The 15638-nt window shown below is 48.6% G+C and overlaps 6 protein-coding genes across 6 annotated transcripts; 3 read left to right on the top strand and 3 right to left on the bottom strand.

The window, feature by feature from the left end:
* Nucleotides 1–1222: 1222 nt before the first annotated feature.
* BABINDRAFT_162670 (uncharacterized protein) lies at nucleotides 1223–3341 on the bottom strand. Its single transcript, XM_019129471.1, has one exon. The coding sequence runs from the start codon at nucleotides 2956–2958 to the stop codon at nucleotides 1369–1371; it is 1590 nt and encodes a 529-aa protein (XP_018983775.1). The 5' UTR covers nucleotides 2959–3341; the 3' UTR covers nucleotides 1223–1368.
* Nucleotides 3342–3784: 443 nt separating this feature from the next.
* On the top strand, nucleotides 3785–4990 carry BABINDRAFT_39567 (uncharacterized protein; the record flags this gene model as incomplete). Its single annotated transcript, XM_019131933.1, has 1 exon — nucleotides 3785–4990. One exon carries the CDS (start codon nucleotides 3785–3787, stop codon nucleotides 4988–4990), a length of 1206 nt encoding a protein of 401 aa, XP_018983774.1.
* A 744-nt stretch (nucleotides 4991–5734) lies between these two features.
* Nucleotides 5735–8199, top strand: CDC53 (cullin). The gene has a single exon (XM_019129470.1). The coding sequence runs from the start codon at nucleotides 5775–5777 to the stop codon at nucleotides 8046–8048; it is 2274 nt and encodes a 757-aa protein (XP_018983773.1). The 5' UTR covers nucleotides 5735–5774; the 3' UTR covers nucleotides 8049–8199.
* A 93-nt stretch (nucleotides 8200–8292) lies between these two features.
* Nucleotides 8293–9825, bottom strand: PPT1 (protein serine/threonine phosphatase; the record flags this gene model as incomplete). Its single annotated transcript, XM_019131912.1, has 2 exons — nucleotides 8293–9543; nucleotides 9607–9825. The coding sequence occupies 2 exons, from the start codon at nucleotides 9823–9825 to the stop codon at nucleotides 8293–8295; spliced, it is 1470 nt and encodes a 489-aa protein (XP_018983772.1).
* A 502-nt stretch (nucleotides 9826–10327) lies between these two features.
* On the bottom strand, nucleotides 10328–12131 carry APM1 (Apm1p). The gene has a single exon (XM_019129469.1). The coding sequence runs from the start codon at nucleotides 11641–11643 to the stop codon at nucleotides 10351–10353; it is 1293 nt and encodes a 430-aa protein (XP_018983771.1). The 5' UTR covers nucleotides 11644–12131; the 3' UTR covers nucleotides 10328–10350.
* A 239-nt stretch (nucleotides 12132–12370) lies between these two features.
* BABINDRAFT_162665 (uncharacterized protein) lies at nucleotides 12371–12586 on the top strand. The gene has a single exon (XM_019129468.1). It carries the CDS (start codon nucleotides 12378–12380, stop codon nucleotides 12564–12566), a length of 189 nt encoding a protein of 62 aa, XP_018983770.1. The 5' UTR covers nucleotides 12371–12377; the 3' UTR covers nucleotides 12567–12586.
* The last annotated feature ends 3052 nt before the right edge of the window (nucleotides 12587–15638 follow it).

Raw genomic sequence — 15638 nt, 5'->3', positions numbered from 1 at the left:
AGCTGCAGCGACGCCCCTGGCCCTGCGCGCCAGGCATTCAAGAGGCCATGTGCGAGCGACATAGGTGCACTAAAAAAATAGTATTGACGATTGACTGTGTATTCATTTACTCTTAAATAAGAACCAATGCTATAGTAGATTAGGTAATGGTGCTGTGTGCTGGATAGGAGGTGAAAGAAGTACTGTTGTATATGCATCACCCTTGTCTAGCTCTGCTTAAGCCGAGCCACGAACGCGGTAACCAAACGTCGGGAGGATGGACTAAGAAAAATGCTATAAAACTAAGGGGTAGCATTTAGGCGCGGAGGACTTGAATCCTTATTGTGATAAGGAAGCAATTTAAAATCAAGAGTCGGTTGGTAGCGTCGGTATATACAACGACAAACGCTACACGTAATACTTTCTGGTAATGCCAACCCTAAGGTTATTTTATAATATTGCATGCCACGTACCATGTGTATCATGATAGCTAAGGCTATCCTAAGTATAGCGTAACCTCAGTTTTGCCATCGTTAGCCGTATGCTAAGTGCAACGTGTTACCTGAGAGGCGGCCCCCCAATATTGTACGAGCACAATTTTCCAACAGTGGGGCGGGCCTGGAGATACTGACGTGTCTCACGCGGCGCCCATCTGCACATATTTCCCAAAGAAGCAATATCTTGAAACAATGCCGGACGTATTTAGTACAATGAGCAATTGTGGGCGGTGATACACAATCGCTTCTACAGGGATAACCCCAGAATGAGGCCCCATGGAGGGCAGATTGAAAAGAACATTAAGTACGGAGATAATTGGTTTGAGTAGATAAATCAGTAATCGTAAGTGGTGTCTTCTCTGCGGAAGGTTGACACATTCGATAATCTGAGATAGGTGATGGAACCTGCTTGCAATGGCTGCAACAAGGTCTCTACATAATAGACGAGTTCGACAAGTACGAGATGTTTCCTGTATGCATCATTGGTGAGAGCTCTTTTGAATTGATACATAACCAAGACAAACACAATCCTAGTTCCTTTCGATATCTGGTACATCTAGAATAAACACTACATGATAATTCGGCATCGACGCACTGCGGGGCTACTATTCTAGGATTTCATTAAAGGCACATCCGTAGCTCCAGACCATTGACATGATATTTGAATTGAGGATCTTGAACTGAAGATATTAGAGTGTAAAAATTTCTCTCATATCGTACACGCTTATAATTGCCGAATAATGGCAAGAGTCACATGTGCAGACCTAAGTGGGTTCCGGTTCACAGCGCAGTTATCTATATTTTACAGAACTAGTCCTATTTAATAATAGGTGCGTGATTATGTAGTTACAACTTTCTCGGCGATAAAGTTTCTCATAAATCCACTTCTTTTTCAATCTACCCCACCTTCTCTCCTTTCACCAACATACTTGAACTCCCGTCTCATCTCGTTTGCCAACCCTACCCCAAACCCGTCCTCAAAAATTTTGCTCACCACCTCCAATGGCAATCCATTCACCTCGGGATAGGCCACATAAATTCCGAGCCATCCCAACACGCAAACAGCTCCGTAGATCGAAAACGTCCCCCACGATCCAATCCTTGTCACAAGTGACAAAAATGACACCGACACAATGGTGTTGGTCAGCCAGTTGCAGCAGGTCACAAGAGTGGCACCTAAGGCTCGGGCTTCCATAGGAAGCAACTCCGAAGCGGTCCAAGGGACCGTCCCCAAGGCGCTGGCATAGGACGCTACGTACAAACAAAGGCAACAGAGGGCCATAATGATCTGAGAGTTGCCGGTGGACGGCTCTGCGCCCGGCTTCATGTTACGGAGAAAGTATCCCGCCCCGAAAAGGGTAAGCGACATGATCCACACCGTGTTGAGTAGAATCTTTCGCCGTCCAACTCGATCAATAAGATACACAGCCACAAAGGTAAAGGCAAAGTTGGTGAGCGCGATAAAGAGCCCCGTTAGCAAAGGATTTTTGATCCCCAAGGTCTGAAAAATGGTCGGAGAATAGTACATCAAGGCGTTGAACCCGCAGAGCTGCTGAAACATCATAAGCCCACAGCACACAGCCAAAGCTCTAACGGTGGAAGTCTTGCCGAAGAGACGGACAGCTGCCGTCTCCTGGAGAATCGCTTTGTTAGCAAGCACATCCTTCTGGATAATCTCAATGGCCTCGCCGATCTGTTCAGCAGTGGCACTTGGGTAGAGCTTTCCCAATGCCGAGGAAGCGGTCCGCACATCATTCTTGAGAACAAGGAAGCGCGGGGACTCGGGAATGAACCCCACCACCAAGAGAAAAATCGCGGGAGGGACGACAGATACCAAAATCATGATCCTCCAGCTGTATTTCCAGTCCTTTACCAAGACAGCCACGATGTATGCCACTGCCTGGCCTCCCGTGGTTGCCACCGAGTTTAGCGTAAGCAACATTCCCCGTTGGTGAGACGGAGCGATTTCCGCAATGTAAACCGGCACTATCATCGACGCCGCCCCCACCGCAAAGCCCACCACTAGCCGGCCACACACCAACTGCGTGACGGTCTGAGAGAACCCCATTCCGCAGGCAGCAGCGATGAACACGACGCAACAAACGGCAATGATTCGCTTGCGGCCCACCCTATCGGCCCAGAAACCGGCACCGCAGCTGCCGACAAGTGCCCCGATACTGGTGATGGCGGTAATAAGCTCCATCTGGTGCGGCGTAAGGGTTTCCCCGAGATCCGTACCGACCGTCACGAGCACCCCAGAGATGACGCCGGTATCATACCCAAAAAGAAGGCCCCCGATGGCCGCGGAGAGTACCACAAGGTAGGCAAATGTCCCGGTAATGGTGTTTTCAATGGTGGGGGTATAGATACTGGGAGGGGAGGTTTCACCTATATGTGACAGGAGAGGGTAGAGCTCCAGGGGGGGCAGAGCTGTTAGTAAAGGTTGCGCCAGGGAATGTGTTTCTGGATGGCTTAAACTCATGGGAAGTAGAAAAAAATAGCTATAAAGGGGGGTATCAGGGACTTTTAGATGCCGAATGAAGGAGTATACTGGTGAAGGAGTACGCTGGTGAAGGAATGATACACTGGTGAATATGGGCTTGGGTACAGCTCTGACGTGGTTTGGTGTATAATATTGGTCTAATAGAAGATGTAAATGGCTAGTATTGGTATATACATGACCTAGGACCCAATAGTCTCTTCTCCAGTGTGTTATGGGAGTTATATATGATTATCTTCAAATGTGTAAATTTGATCTGCTGTAGGTCTGTAGTTGTGTCTTTGTCTCGGTACAGAATCGTAAAAGTCAGGATGACGATAACTCTGGTACAGCGCACTATTCAATTTGAATGAAGTCAGCTTTTTGTTCCAATCTTGGTCTATTTAAGCCAGTTACGGCGAAATGTAAATCCTTATCCTATGCCGGCTCCCCGCCCCCACATCGCTAGCCGCATGTGTTTGTCACGTGTCATACCATTCCGGTGGTACCTTAAATAGCAATTCGGCGCACTGGTACCGAGCCCTGCACATACCTGTTTGTGGTATACAGAATTTCAAGTTTACCGGTGCTGATGTCTTGTTAACCAAACGTGCCACATTGCTGTGAGAGCTATTAAGAATTTACTACCCGGACCTAGCATCGGCTACCCTATCTCAAATATTTAGTTAACACGCTTCTGTGTCTCTCTCAGAGCTATCAGCCTAGATTGCTATCCAGTTCTAGCCATCATCTAGCACCAATAACTGCTTATCTGGCGTCCATATCTCCTTCCATTACGTAATAAACCTCCCAGACCCTTTTTTTTTCTATGTCCGATAACGAGATCTACCGAACAGCCTCGGACCTACCCCTCTCCAAGGAACATCTTGCGTCCCGTGACAACCTAGTGACGAAACCATCCGTCAACTTCTCTGCCAAGAGCTCGCACCTGCCGCGGAGCCTGCCGTCGGCGCCCAGTGCGGTGCACAGTCCCTTTTCTAACGTGTTTGCGGTCAACTCATATAACCATTCTGTCCAGTACTACCCACCGTATGTGCTCGACAAGGTGGCACATCTGGAGCCGCTTCCAGAGCAGCAGCCAGGAAACTCCGCAGTCTCCAACGTAAAGAACCGTACGCGTGAAGACGATCTTTTCCTCAACGCGATCCACAATAACTGGGGCACGTTTGTGCAGACGGTACAGGCCAGCCCGGCCTATACCTCCGGCCAACTCGAGTTCAACGCCGAAACCACCCACGGGTTTCCTGACTTGAGTGGTAAGTGGGAGGGCCACGAACGCTTGCGCGCGGCACTTAACAGCGACGATGATGAACTCTCATACACAGATCGCATGGGGAAACGAAGTTTTATCTTTCGCTTGCTCAGTGGATACTACTTCACCCGCAGCGCCTGGACCTCTGACACTGCGTCGTTAAGCTCGGAACAGCATGAGAAAAAGCGGCCGAAGATTCAGCTGCGCGCGGGCTACTGGATGCTGACGCATAACCGCGCGGACTGGAAGCCCATGTTCAAACGCATTCTCCTCAACAACCCCTACATCCCATTGACACTCCGCCTCATTATCATTATCTTCTGCGCGACCGCTCTCGCGCTCGCGGCGGACGTTTACCGCGAGTCGCACATGTACTACGGCGAGTATGGCGCTGATGCCAGTACTATCATGGCGTTGTGCGTACAGACAATCTCGCTCGCATATCTTTTGTACATCACGTACGATGAGTTTTCCGCGAAACCCATCGGCTTGCGTAACCCGATGGCCAAGTTACGCCTCATCATGTTGGACCTCTTGTTTGTTATCTTCTCCGCCGCAAACCTCACGCTTGCCTTCTACAACTTGTATGACACCCAGTGGTTGTGTTCGGCTACACAGAAGGGTTATCCCGAGCTCAAGACCAGTTGCGAGCGTCAGCGCGCCTTGGTTGCGTTTTTGTTGATCATCTTGTGCATGTGGGTCACTACGTTTACCGTGAGTATCGTCAGGGTCGTCGAGAGAGTCTCCCCGGGGTTGAAATAGAAAATGGTGCAATACGCTAAAAAGTCCGAATAGTGGTAAGCACGTTGTGAGCTGGAGAAGATACAAACAGTAAGGGATCCCTGTGAAAAGCATGAGTAATGATATGCACCGAGTTTTGGTGGGAATTCCTAACAGTTTGAGAAGAGTGGTACGCCATGGTGAAAGATATGCGCGGTTTATCCACTTGCACCTAGAATTGGTGGAATGCTGAAAATTCGAGCACCCATAACATATTGAATATATTTATTGATTTCACTTATTTTATATCGTTTTATGACAATATACAGAGAATCTGGAGTCTTGGTATATAGTGCTAGCCATGACAAACTTGTGTATGTCTCCATCCAACGCGAAACTTGATAATAACCAACATTCAGAAATCAAGGGTCCGATGAAGGAGAGAGCAGCCAAGTTCGATCTCACACCCGGATGCTCCCACTAAACTATCGCGAAAATGTATACCACTATAATAGTCCACATCAAGGATACCAAAAAAAAAAAACCAAATTTAATAGAGACAAGGGAATATTAATATAGCATACAACTAGAGCGTGTGCTACGCATCCATACCCCCTGACGTGCACCTACCGCTCGTGTGCCTACCGCCTTCAAATACCTGATCCCATTACTCGTTCTGCGTGCCACATTTCGCAGATGCATTTTGCTACTTCTTGCTCTCTTTACCCTTTTTGCCGTTCATATTGCATTTCTTCCTACCACTCTCTGTCCTATAGGCGCTCAATTCCTCTCTCATCTTTGCATCGAATTGACCAATAGCATCGCAATGTCTCTTCCTAAGGCCGAAGATCTCACCGCCACCTGGGTGTACGTGGAGCCCGGCTTGGGCCACATCTTGGGCTCAGAAAACGACCAGGGCGTCACTTCCCAAATGTACATGAATATCTACACGGCCATATACAACTACTGTGTCAACAAGTCGCGCTCATCCTCGTCAACCTCCGTCAACGGCAACAAGTTCTTGGGCGGAGCGGAGATCTACCAGCGCCTCAAAGAGTATCTCTGCGGCTACGTGCTGGGGCTCAAGCGCCGCGACGACGAGACGTTCCTTGAGTTTTACGTGCGCCGCTGGGTCCGTTTCAGTATAGGTGCCGGCTACCTCAACAACATCTTCGACTACATGAACCGCTACTGGGTTAACAAGGAGCGCACGGACGGCCGCCGCGACGTGTACGACGTCAACACGCTCTGCACGCTCACGTGGCGTGACTACATGTTCACACCGCATGTGGACACCTTGGTGTCGGAGTTGTTGGCGCAGATCGATGCGCAGCGCAACAACGAGATCGTCAATGCGTACAACTTGAGCATCGCCATCAAGTCGTTCGTCACGTTGGGCATCGACACGCAGGACTTGAAGAAACCCAACTTGTCCATCTACGTAGTCAACTTCGAGCAACCGTTCGTGGCGGAGACCGCCAAGTTCTACGCGGACGAGTCCGCGCGCTACTTGGCCGCGCACTCCGTGGTCGACTACCTCACCAAGTGCGAGACGCGCTTGAACGAAGAGGCCACGCGCGCCAATACATACCTTCATGAGCACACTAAGAAACCGTTGACCGAGGCGTTGAACAAGACCTTGGTCGAGGCCCATACTGCCGCCATGTACAGCGAATTCGCGCGCTTGCTCGAGCAGACCGAAACCGAGCACATCTTCAAGATGTACAAATTGTTGAACCGCATCCCCGCCACGTTGGACCCGTTGGCTGTGACGTACCAGGTGTACGTGCAGCTGGAGGGGTTGAAGGCGCTCGAGGCGTTAAAGGCGGCGGACGACGAGGCCAAGGGTGTCAACCCGAAGAACTACGTCAAGACTTTGATCACGGTGTATGACCGCTTTGTCCGAATTCTTGACTCGGCCTTTAACAACGACGCCAAATTTGACAAGGCCTTGGACGACGCGTGCCACGCCTACATCAACAGCAACCCCATCGCTCTTCCCAAGCCCAAGGGCACGTCGCGCACGCCAGAGCTCTTGGCAAAGTACTGTGACATGTTCCTCAAGAAGAGCAGCAAGGAGTCTGAGACCGCGGATATGTCTGTGGACGACATCATGGTGATTTTCAAGTTTATCAACGATAAGGACGCGTTCGAGACGCATTACCGTCGCTTGCTCGCCAAGCGCTTGATTCACAACACCTCCAGCTCTAACGACCACGAGGAGCTCATTATCCAGAAGTTACAGGACGAAAACTCGACCGAGTACACCTCCAAGATGTCCAAAATGTTCCAGGATGTGCAGCAATCGACCGAGTTGAAACTCAGCTTCCGCGAGGCAGTCGAAAAGGATCCGGCGGTGCAGCGCGCCGTGGTGCCCGACTTTACGCCGTACGTCTTGGCAGAAACCATGTGGCCGTTCACACACACCAAGTACGAGACGTTCAAGTTGCCAGCCGCGTTGCAGCCGACGTACGATAAGTTGCAAGAGATGTACCAGGCCAAGCACCAGGGTCGCCAGTTGAAGTGGCTCTGGAACCTCTGCCGTGTGGAGTTGAAGGCCAACTTGAGCAAGCCGGGAAAGCCGCCGTTCATTTTTAGCATGCACTTGTTGCAGATGGCCGTGCTCTTTCCGTTCAACGAGCGTGAGACCTACACGTTTGCCGAGTTACAGGCCGCCACCGGGCTCGACTTGGACCACTTGGAGGGCTACCTCGCGGCGTTTGTCAAGCACCGGTTGTTAGCGCAGAGCCCTGCCGCCACCATGGGTCCGGAGACCGCCTTCACGGTTGTCAAGGAGTACAAGTCTAAAAAGTTGAAGGTGAACTTTGCCACCACCCTCAAGACCGAGGCCAAGCAGGAGAGTGACGACGCCCAAAAGGAGATTGACGAGGACCGCAAGATATTCTTGCAGGCGTGCATTGTCAGAATTATGAAGGCCCGTAAGACCAGCAAGCACGGCGCCTTGATCAACGAGGTTATTCACCAGTCGCATGCGCGCTTCCATGCCGCCATCAGCGACATCAAGAAGTGCATCGACGTGTTGATCGAGAAGCAGTACTTGAGACGTGTCGCGGCCGATGAGTACGAGTACATGGCGTAGAACACACTGTATAATATATTTTACCAATGAGTCTCTGTAGCACGGATGGGGAGGTGTGTATGTTAATCCTAAGCCACCACGTGCTACGTTTTGGAATCTAATACGATGTGGATTGCATACATATTTACAATTCAATATAGGTATATATCCCCACAACACATGACTGAAGTCTCAACTCTAGAGCTCGTGCTAAACCCTCGCTGGAATCTACCTGGCCTGACCCCATGCTTCACCTTTGCGCGCTCTAGAACCCCATCCTGTTCGTATACGCCATCGGCGCGATATCCGGATGCGCCACCGCCGTAAAGGTGTTATACTTCAACTCGATCTCGCCATCCACCTCGTCCATTGTCATATCAATCACCGAGCCCAAATTGCCCTGCGAATCACAGTAATTCGGAGCACTGAACACAGTAATCAATCGCCCATTGTGCTCAATCTCGTACCCGCCCATTCTAACTTCGTGCGACCGGATCACCGCCTTCAACTTGTTTGTCAAGCAGAAGCGCTCGGTAATGTCCGGGCCAAATTGCATCCCAATACCCCTCTTCGACGGCGCCCGCCCATTCGGTACCTGCGGATCGGTCCACAACAACTCCATCTCGATCCCCTCCTTTGGCGGCTGTTTGTAACGGAACCGGTCAATCTTTCTGATATGGTCCAACGTCACGTTGTCGCGCGAGAACAAGCCGCCGTGCATGATGAGGTAGTCGCCCCCAATTAACGCCGCAAATGGTAACGAGTTGAACGACTCACTGAAAACCTTGTAGAGCTTTTCCGAGTACTTCACCTTGCATTCGTCCTTGAACCCGTACACCTCGTTCATATCATCGGTCTCGTGGTTCCCGCGGTTCAAATACACCTGGGTCGGGTAAAGCAACTTGTACGCGTAGAGCAAGAGCGCAACCTCGCATGACCACGAGCCACGGTCCACAAAGTCCCCGTTGAACAAATACGCGTGGGTCTCAGAGATTGCACCAAACTGTTCAAAGATGTTCAACACGTCGTAGAACTGCCCGTGCGTGTCTCCGCACACCGAGAGCGTATGCGCACGCGCTAAACGGTGCGACGCGCTCTTGTCACGCGTGTCAGTCGCCAACGCAATCTCCACCAAAGAAGCTTCACCTTTCAACACTTCGTTGGCGGCTGCCACGATCGCGTACGCGTGCTTCTTCGGGAGCTGTTTCCCGCCCTTGAAGCGCTGAACCATATTATCAATATACTCCCGGGTCATCTCCACTGACACCTTTCTCGTCTTCTTGTGTGAACTGTTCACGACGTCAATCCACTCGGTGCGGATCTCCAACGCCGGCCCGTCGTATGTTGCCTCCACCGTCATCGCGTCAAAGTCTACCAGGTCAATCGCACCCTTCTCATCCTCGCCAAGAATTGCATCGGAAAACGCCTGCTGTCTCAAGATCTTGGTGACCTCCCTGTCGAGCTTCTTCGACGCCACGTCGCCCGGCGACCGCGCCAACACGAGCTTCAAGTCACGCTTGCACTCCTTGTACTGCACGATCGCTGCGTGCGCCACCGCGCGCCGGTAGTACGCCTTGACGTAATCCGGGTCGCGTTCGATCGCGCTGGTAGCGTCGGCGATCGTGAGCCCGTAGTTCTCCAACTTGATGTGCGCCTGCGCGCGATTCAGGTAGAGCACCGCCGACGTGTTGTCAAGCGCGATGGCCTGCGTGTACGCCTCCACCGCCTGGTCGAAGTTGTTGTGCTTCAAAAACGCGTTTCCTTCTTCTTTGAGCTTGAGCGCCTGTTCCTTGGACATTGTTTGTTGGAAAGATGGGAGAGATGGGGAAATGCTTGGTTTTGCAATGACTTTTTTCGCTTCTTCCGCGCGGCAATGTCGCGTGCAGGAGATATACGACAAGAGTCAAGTTGGTGGGCAAGAAAACGTTGATCTCTTCCAAGACATATTTTTGATTAATTCAGAGGGCTGGTGGGTTTTAGGAAATCTCAATTATAATATCTGCTCGTCACTATTTCGGTTTAGTCCCACGGGTTTTCGGGTGGTTTTAAAACGCCCATTATTGCACCATTAAAATCGCTCCTTTTCCTGTGCTCTCCGAGCTTTAGACGTAGAACGTAATTGCTAATCAATGGTGTGGCCTGACATACTGACATTTTACCGGTATCTTCGCCCCTTAGGCGATATCAGCTAGCACTTGGATAATAGGAACTGGCCCTAACCCAGTGGCCTCTTACACCTAGTACAATTCTCTATAAAAAAATTCATTATTAAAACATCTTCTAGAGCCATGGGTACACTGCTTCGTCAATGCCTTCGCTCGCGCTATTTCATCCTAATCGTATAATCCGGCCCATTCTCCGTGATGTATCTCACCCATGGATAGCTCTGGTACTGTAGCTTTGGCTCGTTGATCCGCAAATACTTCACCTGGATGCCACTGGTGGTAAAGTACGGAATCAGGAAATTCACCTTGATCGGCTTCTTCTTAAAGATCTCACCGGCCGAAACATCCTCGTCGTTCACACTCGGCAAGCCCAACTCGGTCTTCATCACGTACTCCTTCCCCCCCTGGAACGACTTAAACTTCCACACCAACACGGATTCTTCCGGCTTCCACTTGATCTTGCCGCCGTCGCTCTTGAACTTCGGGGTGTCTGCATCTTCAGGAATAGGAATCATAATCTCGACGTTGTTGGCTGTCGATTTGCGCTTGATCTGGGCGCGCACGCGAGCCAAAATCTCGATCCGCGAATTTGAGTGGATCTTGAACTTGCACTCGACGTGGATGAGCGGCTTCAATGGCATGGTTAAACGGTAGGACATGAGGTCAAACTCGCCATCTGGTGGAATAAACGTGATGATGCGGTCGGTCTCAAACTTGGACAACCGCACACACTGGTGGAACTTAATGTCCTCAAGCTCGATTCCCTTTGCGTTGGAGGAGCCCGCCTCGTTAAAGATACCCTTATCATTGAGCCCCAAGCGCAAATCCGGCATCCCAGACAAGTTCGACTTAATCTTGACGCGTCCCAAGATCTCAGAGTGCAAAACCTGGCCCGTGGAGTTGACCAACATGTTGATCGACTCAATCACGTCCAAGAAGGCTTCGTTCTTTTTGTAGAAAATGCCCTCCTGTCTCCAGGAAACCGAGTTCGTGACGGCTGCTGGCGGCGCCAACATCTTGTGCTTCTCGAGGCTATAGTAGTCCAGGGTGATGTACTCCTTCAAAATCTTGGAGTCGGTGACCTGGGGACAGCCAAAGTCCATCATCTCGTCCAACAACTCGTATATGACCACGAAGTTGTCGCGTATCGACTCCTCCTCCAACTGCTTCACGTACTCCGTCAACACCTCGATCACCTTTTGGAGAAAGATCACGATCTGCATCACATTGTCGTTCTTCTTTGTCATCGCCAAGAGGTACAAGTTCTTGTGCGAGATGTATACAAAGTTCACCCCCTGGTGATGGATGAATGGCTGCATCATGTTGGCCTCCTCGTTCTCAAGGAGCAAGAGCGGGAACCGGTCGAGCATCGTCGAGGGAATGTCACCCTTATAGTCGCGCGATAGCAACGGCTTACCCTTCACGTCCAAAAAGTGGATAGATGATGCCATGGTACAAAGTGCGTGTGTTTAAGGGAGGTGATAATCGCAACCTGCTTGGCTAATTGAACCGTTTGTGAATGGACTTGTGGAGCGTAATCAGCTGTGCTCGGTTATGGTAACGTATCAAGATGTATACAAAGCCTCAGGCGTTACCCGGATCCTGCATATATGGTCACGTGGTAACTGACCACATAGAAATGAGGGGGAGCGATAACCTCGCAAGCTCCACGTAGAGATGTGGTTCGGTAAGAACAACAAAGATTGCATTGGCGTGTTTAAGTGGATTTGCTGGTGAATTTTGTGCTTGGTTAAGGCTGTGAATCATCCGAAGCAGACCCTTGAGGGGAACACTCTGGCGTGTGCCTACCGCTGACAATGGCGAATGGGACGAGACGCTTCTCATACCAAAACCTAACTATATAGGCTCATGCCTCAATAAATTCATATAAACAGCTTTCTGTATTTCAGTATTTTTCGGTAGACAGATGCCAAATTGGAAATATTGGCCAGATTATTACTGTATTACAATGTAATACATACCTTTCTATATACTTTGTATTTCTTTGAAGCACCCCTCGCTCAAAAACCACTAATACTCAGTACTGTACGATTGTCCTGCATGAAGGCACTTTATTGCCCTAACGAAAACGGTTAACATGATAGACTCCAAGAGTCTACATATCGAGAAGCGGTGACTACAATGATAGCTGCAATAATAGTATAACGGTGGCTCATACCACGAAATGCACCAGACGCAGTTTTTACTGAGTCCATATGTATGCCATTTTACTTCGCCTACCCACCTTTTGGACCCTCCCTCTTGGTGCTGGAAATTACCTCCACTGCTCTATTTCGTACCACCATTTACATGTAGGGCTGGTAAACGTGAGCATGCAGATGAAAAATTTATGGGAAAAGATTTTTTCTCATAGGCCTATAAATTCAAAGCAAGATCCACCTATACTTTCAGCTTTACTTTATTCAACAGAAAGCTTTATCGCTTTGTTGGTTCGACCACAGACAGTATGTACTCCTTCCGTCAGCAGCAAAGCATTTCTCGGTTTCTAAATGATGAAATTAAGTCTACTTCTTTCCCAGTCCGACTCGACCATGACGACAGGGTTGATAACAGTCTTTCGACTACCGTTCGCGGTGTTGAAATTTGACTTATACTTGCCAGTATCTTAACATCTCTGATTTACCACGCCCGATACTCAATGTGTTTCCTGCTCCGGCGAAAATATTCGACCAGACCGTTTAACTAACTCGTTTAGCTGATTTATATTTCAGAACAATGCCCCGGTTTTATTGATTTTTAATCTTAAATGGTATGTTTACCCTCTATCTTCGAATCATCTTCCATTATCCGTTTCAATTTTTAAAAGATGAAATCTCCTACAACATTCGCAGTTTCCACGAGAAGCACGCTTAAGAACCCATCTTAGTGCAACATGTTCGGAATTTTACTTCCTTGGATGTCTGATTAATAAAATTGATTCCTCCGGATTCTTTGGCAGTGGTTCGAAGATTGATTTTTTGAAGTTTAGTAACTAACAATCTAGTTTCAGAGTACTGTTCTCGTATATAATTAATTCATTTGGCTGGTCTATCTTTGCTGTAGTTTTTCTGAATCAGTTACAAGTAATCAATAAAACGTATTTCATATTCTCTGGACTGAATTTAAATTGGCCATAACCCCTAAATAAAACTATTTTAGCTAGTATTTAAAAGATATCTAATTGATAATATATATGGAATATATAATGTTTGGATAGATATTTCAAGCTATTTAGTCATAGCCCTTGTGTATTTATTTTTAAGTGTGTATCGATATTATACGTTTTTTCAACCAACGACACTGGATAATATACTCAACCATACACATATATATATAAATACGATCCTGGGTACACAGACCAGAATTCATTGGGATATGCGCCGTCACATTTGATAAAGTGTGCTTGGCCGATTTGCGGAATATATGCCCTACGACACATACTGTAATATGCGTATGAGTCTAATTTTATATGGGAAGATGGTCACATAGTGGTACACATACATGATTAGCCACATGATAGTAAAGAACAGACTAGAGGCGATATATAGTGATATTTGTTAAGTTAACCAGGAAGATATTACAGTTGATTCGACGTAGTAAGACCAGACTAAAGAGATATTCAAACCGAATGCACTTCCATGTTATATTACAGGGGGCGGTCAAAGTATTGTTCGGCGTCACAGACGCTCTTAGACTCGCCTGAGTGTCGGGGTGCGGTTACCCTTAGGGTAAGGATCTCCTCACCTTTTTCTTTCAACATATGCCTAGTGTGTAGAACCGCCAAAAACAATCTCCTCCAGTCAATGGTAACCACCTGCTAGGAATACCACCCCACTGACGTAATACGACATTTCACGCTTTAGAATCTAGAAGTACACAGCATCTCATACATGCATTGTCTCGTTTCTTACGTTACAGCCAGCGGACACCAATCTGCAACGCTTAATCCGCACCAAAAAGCAATGCGAATATTTAGCTTAACGGCTGCTACACCCCGGCCAGAGAGTACTATACAATTCATCGGGTAAATTATTATGCATTATTAGCAAGATCTGTATACTAGTCATGCGCCGCTGTTACCGAATCGTGTTTTTTTGCCCGCGGTCAATGAGCCTGTTTTATGCCCGCCCTTGTTAGTTTCTGGGTTACCCAATTGGACTTCAGGAGTGAGGCGTTAAGCACAGAAATATCTCATGCACCCCTGGGTACAGATTTTCAGATCTGCAATAGGCGATTGTTCAATCTACTGTCGGCTGCAATAGCGGGACATAGAGATTTGGAACAATGTTGACACTCATGGTACGTGTATTTGACCTTTGGCCCTTCATATCCAAAACTGGAAGTGGTGGAAAGAATTCCAAACAAGACCCAAGAATAAAGATTGGGTTCCCTGCATTAGCTGTGAAAGCCCTTGTTATCTGTAGTATGCACCTCTACAAACTCCACGTACCCTACCACAAGAACTCAAACTGCCAATTCTATCAAGCTTCATGAAATATCACGGTGATGATAGCTCTTACCAAAGTCTCTTGGCTTCCTAGAGACCAAGGAAGATTGGAAACTGGCGGTATTCCTTGGTTCGACTCAGGGAGGTAAGTGTGTATTCAAGGAAAAGCAGCCTTCAAATTCCATATCGTGGATGAGATATCAAGGTCCATAGAATGTAAAAGCCTTGTCAACTGGAATTTTTCGAGCTCGAACATGGACCGCGAGCTTAATTCTGTTGTCGTAGTTTCCAAGCGGGTCAGCTTCAGACGGGCAAGGGTGTATTGTCATGCGCTCGTCTACCAGGGAGAGAAACAAGGCCTAGACAGTTGAGCGACCGATGTTGACCCGCTGTTGCAATTTCTTCGGCATTAGCCAATACACGTCATTGCAACCTCTAAATCAGTGCTTTAAGCAGCATGGCATACAGTGCCACGTGTGACTCCGTAGCAGAGAGTTTTTACGCATTTTTGCATTCCCGGCCCAGTCCCTTGGCCTTTGCAGAAATTGAGTTGTAGGTCAGGAAAGCTCCTAATGCAATCCGAAACGCTAGTTTCGCGTAGCCCGTTTCGGACGAAAATCGCTCAACAAGGGACTCAAACTCAACCTTAACGTATCAGGGCGCGCGTACACCCGTCCAGGCGATAGCGCGGCATGCATAAGGGCTAAATGGCTGTGCGATGACAAAAGAAATCCACGCACACATTCGCATGGGCGGTGAGATCGTGTAACTACAGATATTCGGACCAGGGAAAAAATCTGAGCGATCTGTTTACGAGCACCAGCGTGACTTTCTGGCCCCTCTTCTCAATTACAGACTGTCATAGATAGCCAACCGGAATAACGGTAAGAGGCATCAAGGGTATTTCACCATACTGCCAAGTCTGACAAAGTTATAACACAAGTGTACACACCTGATACCTCGGTTTTGTCCTCAAACCTGACACCCCGGTTTTGTCCT

The sequence above is a fragment of the Babjeviella inositovora genome (assembly GCF_001661335.1).
Source record: "Babjeviella inositovora NRRL Y-12698 unplaced genomic scaffold BABINscaffold_10, whole genome shotgun sequence".
In the NCBI taxonomy this organism is placed as follows: Eukaryota; Fungi; Ascomycota; class Pichiomycetes; order Serinales; genus Babjeviella; species Babjeviella inositovora.
The sequence above is the reverse complement of the archived record's forward strand: the minus strand, read 5'-3'. Positions and strand labels throughout refer to the sequence as shown.

What these genes read in the sequence shown, in the direction of transcription:
- BABINDRAFT_162670 (XM_019129471.1), bottom strand. Translation starts at nt 2,958, where the DNA reads ATGAGTTTAAGCCATCCAGAAACACATTCCCTGGCGCAACCTTTACTA.
- CDC53 (XM_019129470.1), top strand. Translation starts at nt 5,775, where the DNA reads ATGTCTCTTCCTAAGGCCGAAGATCTCACCGCCACCTGGGTGTACGTG.
- APM1 (XM_019129469.1), bottom strand. Translation starts at nt 11,643, where the DNA reads ATGGCATCATCTATCCACTTTTTGGACGTGAAGGGTAAGCCGTTGCTA.
- BABINDRAFT_162665 (XM_019129468.1), top strand. Translation starts at nt 12,378, where the DNA reads ATGCACCAGACGCAGTTTTTACTGAGTCCATATGTATGCCATTTTACT.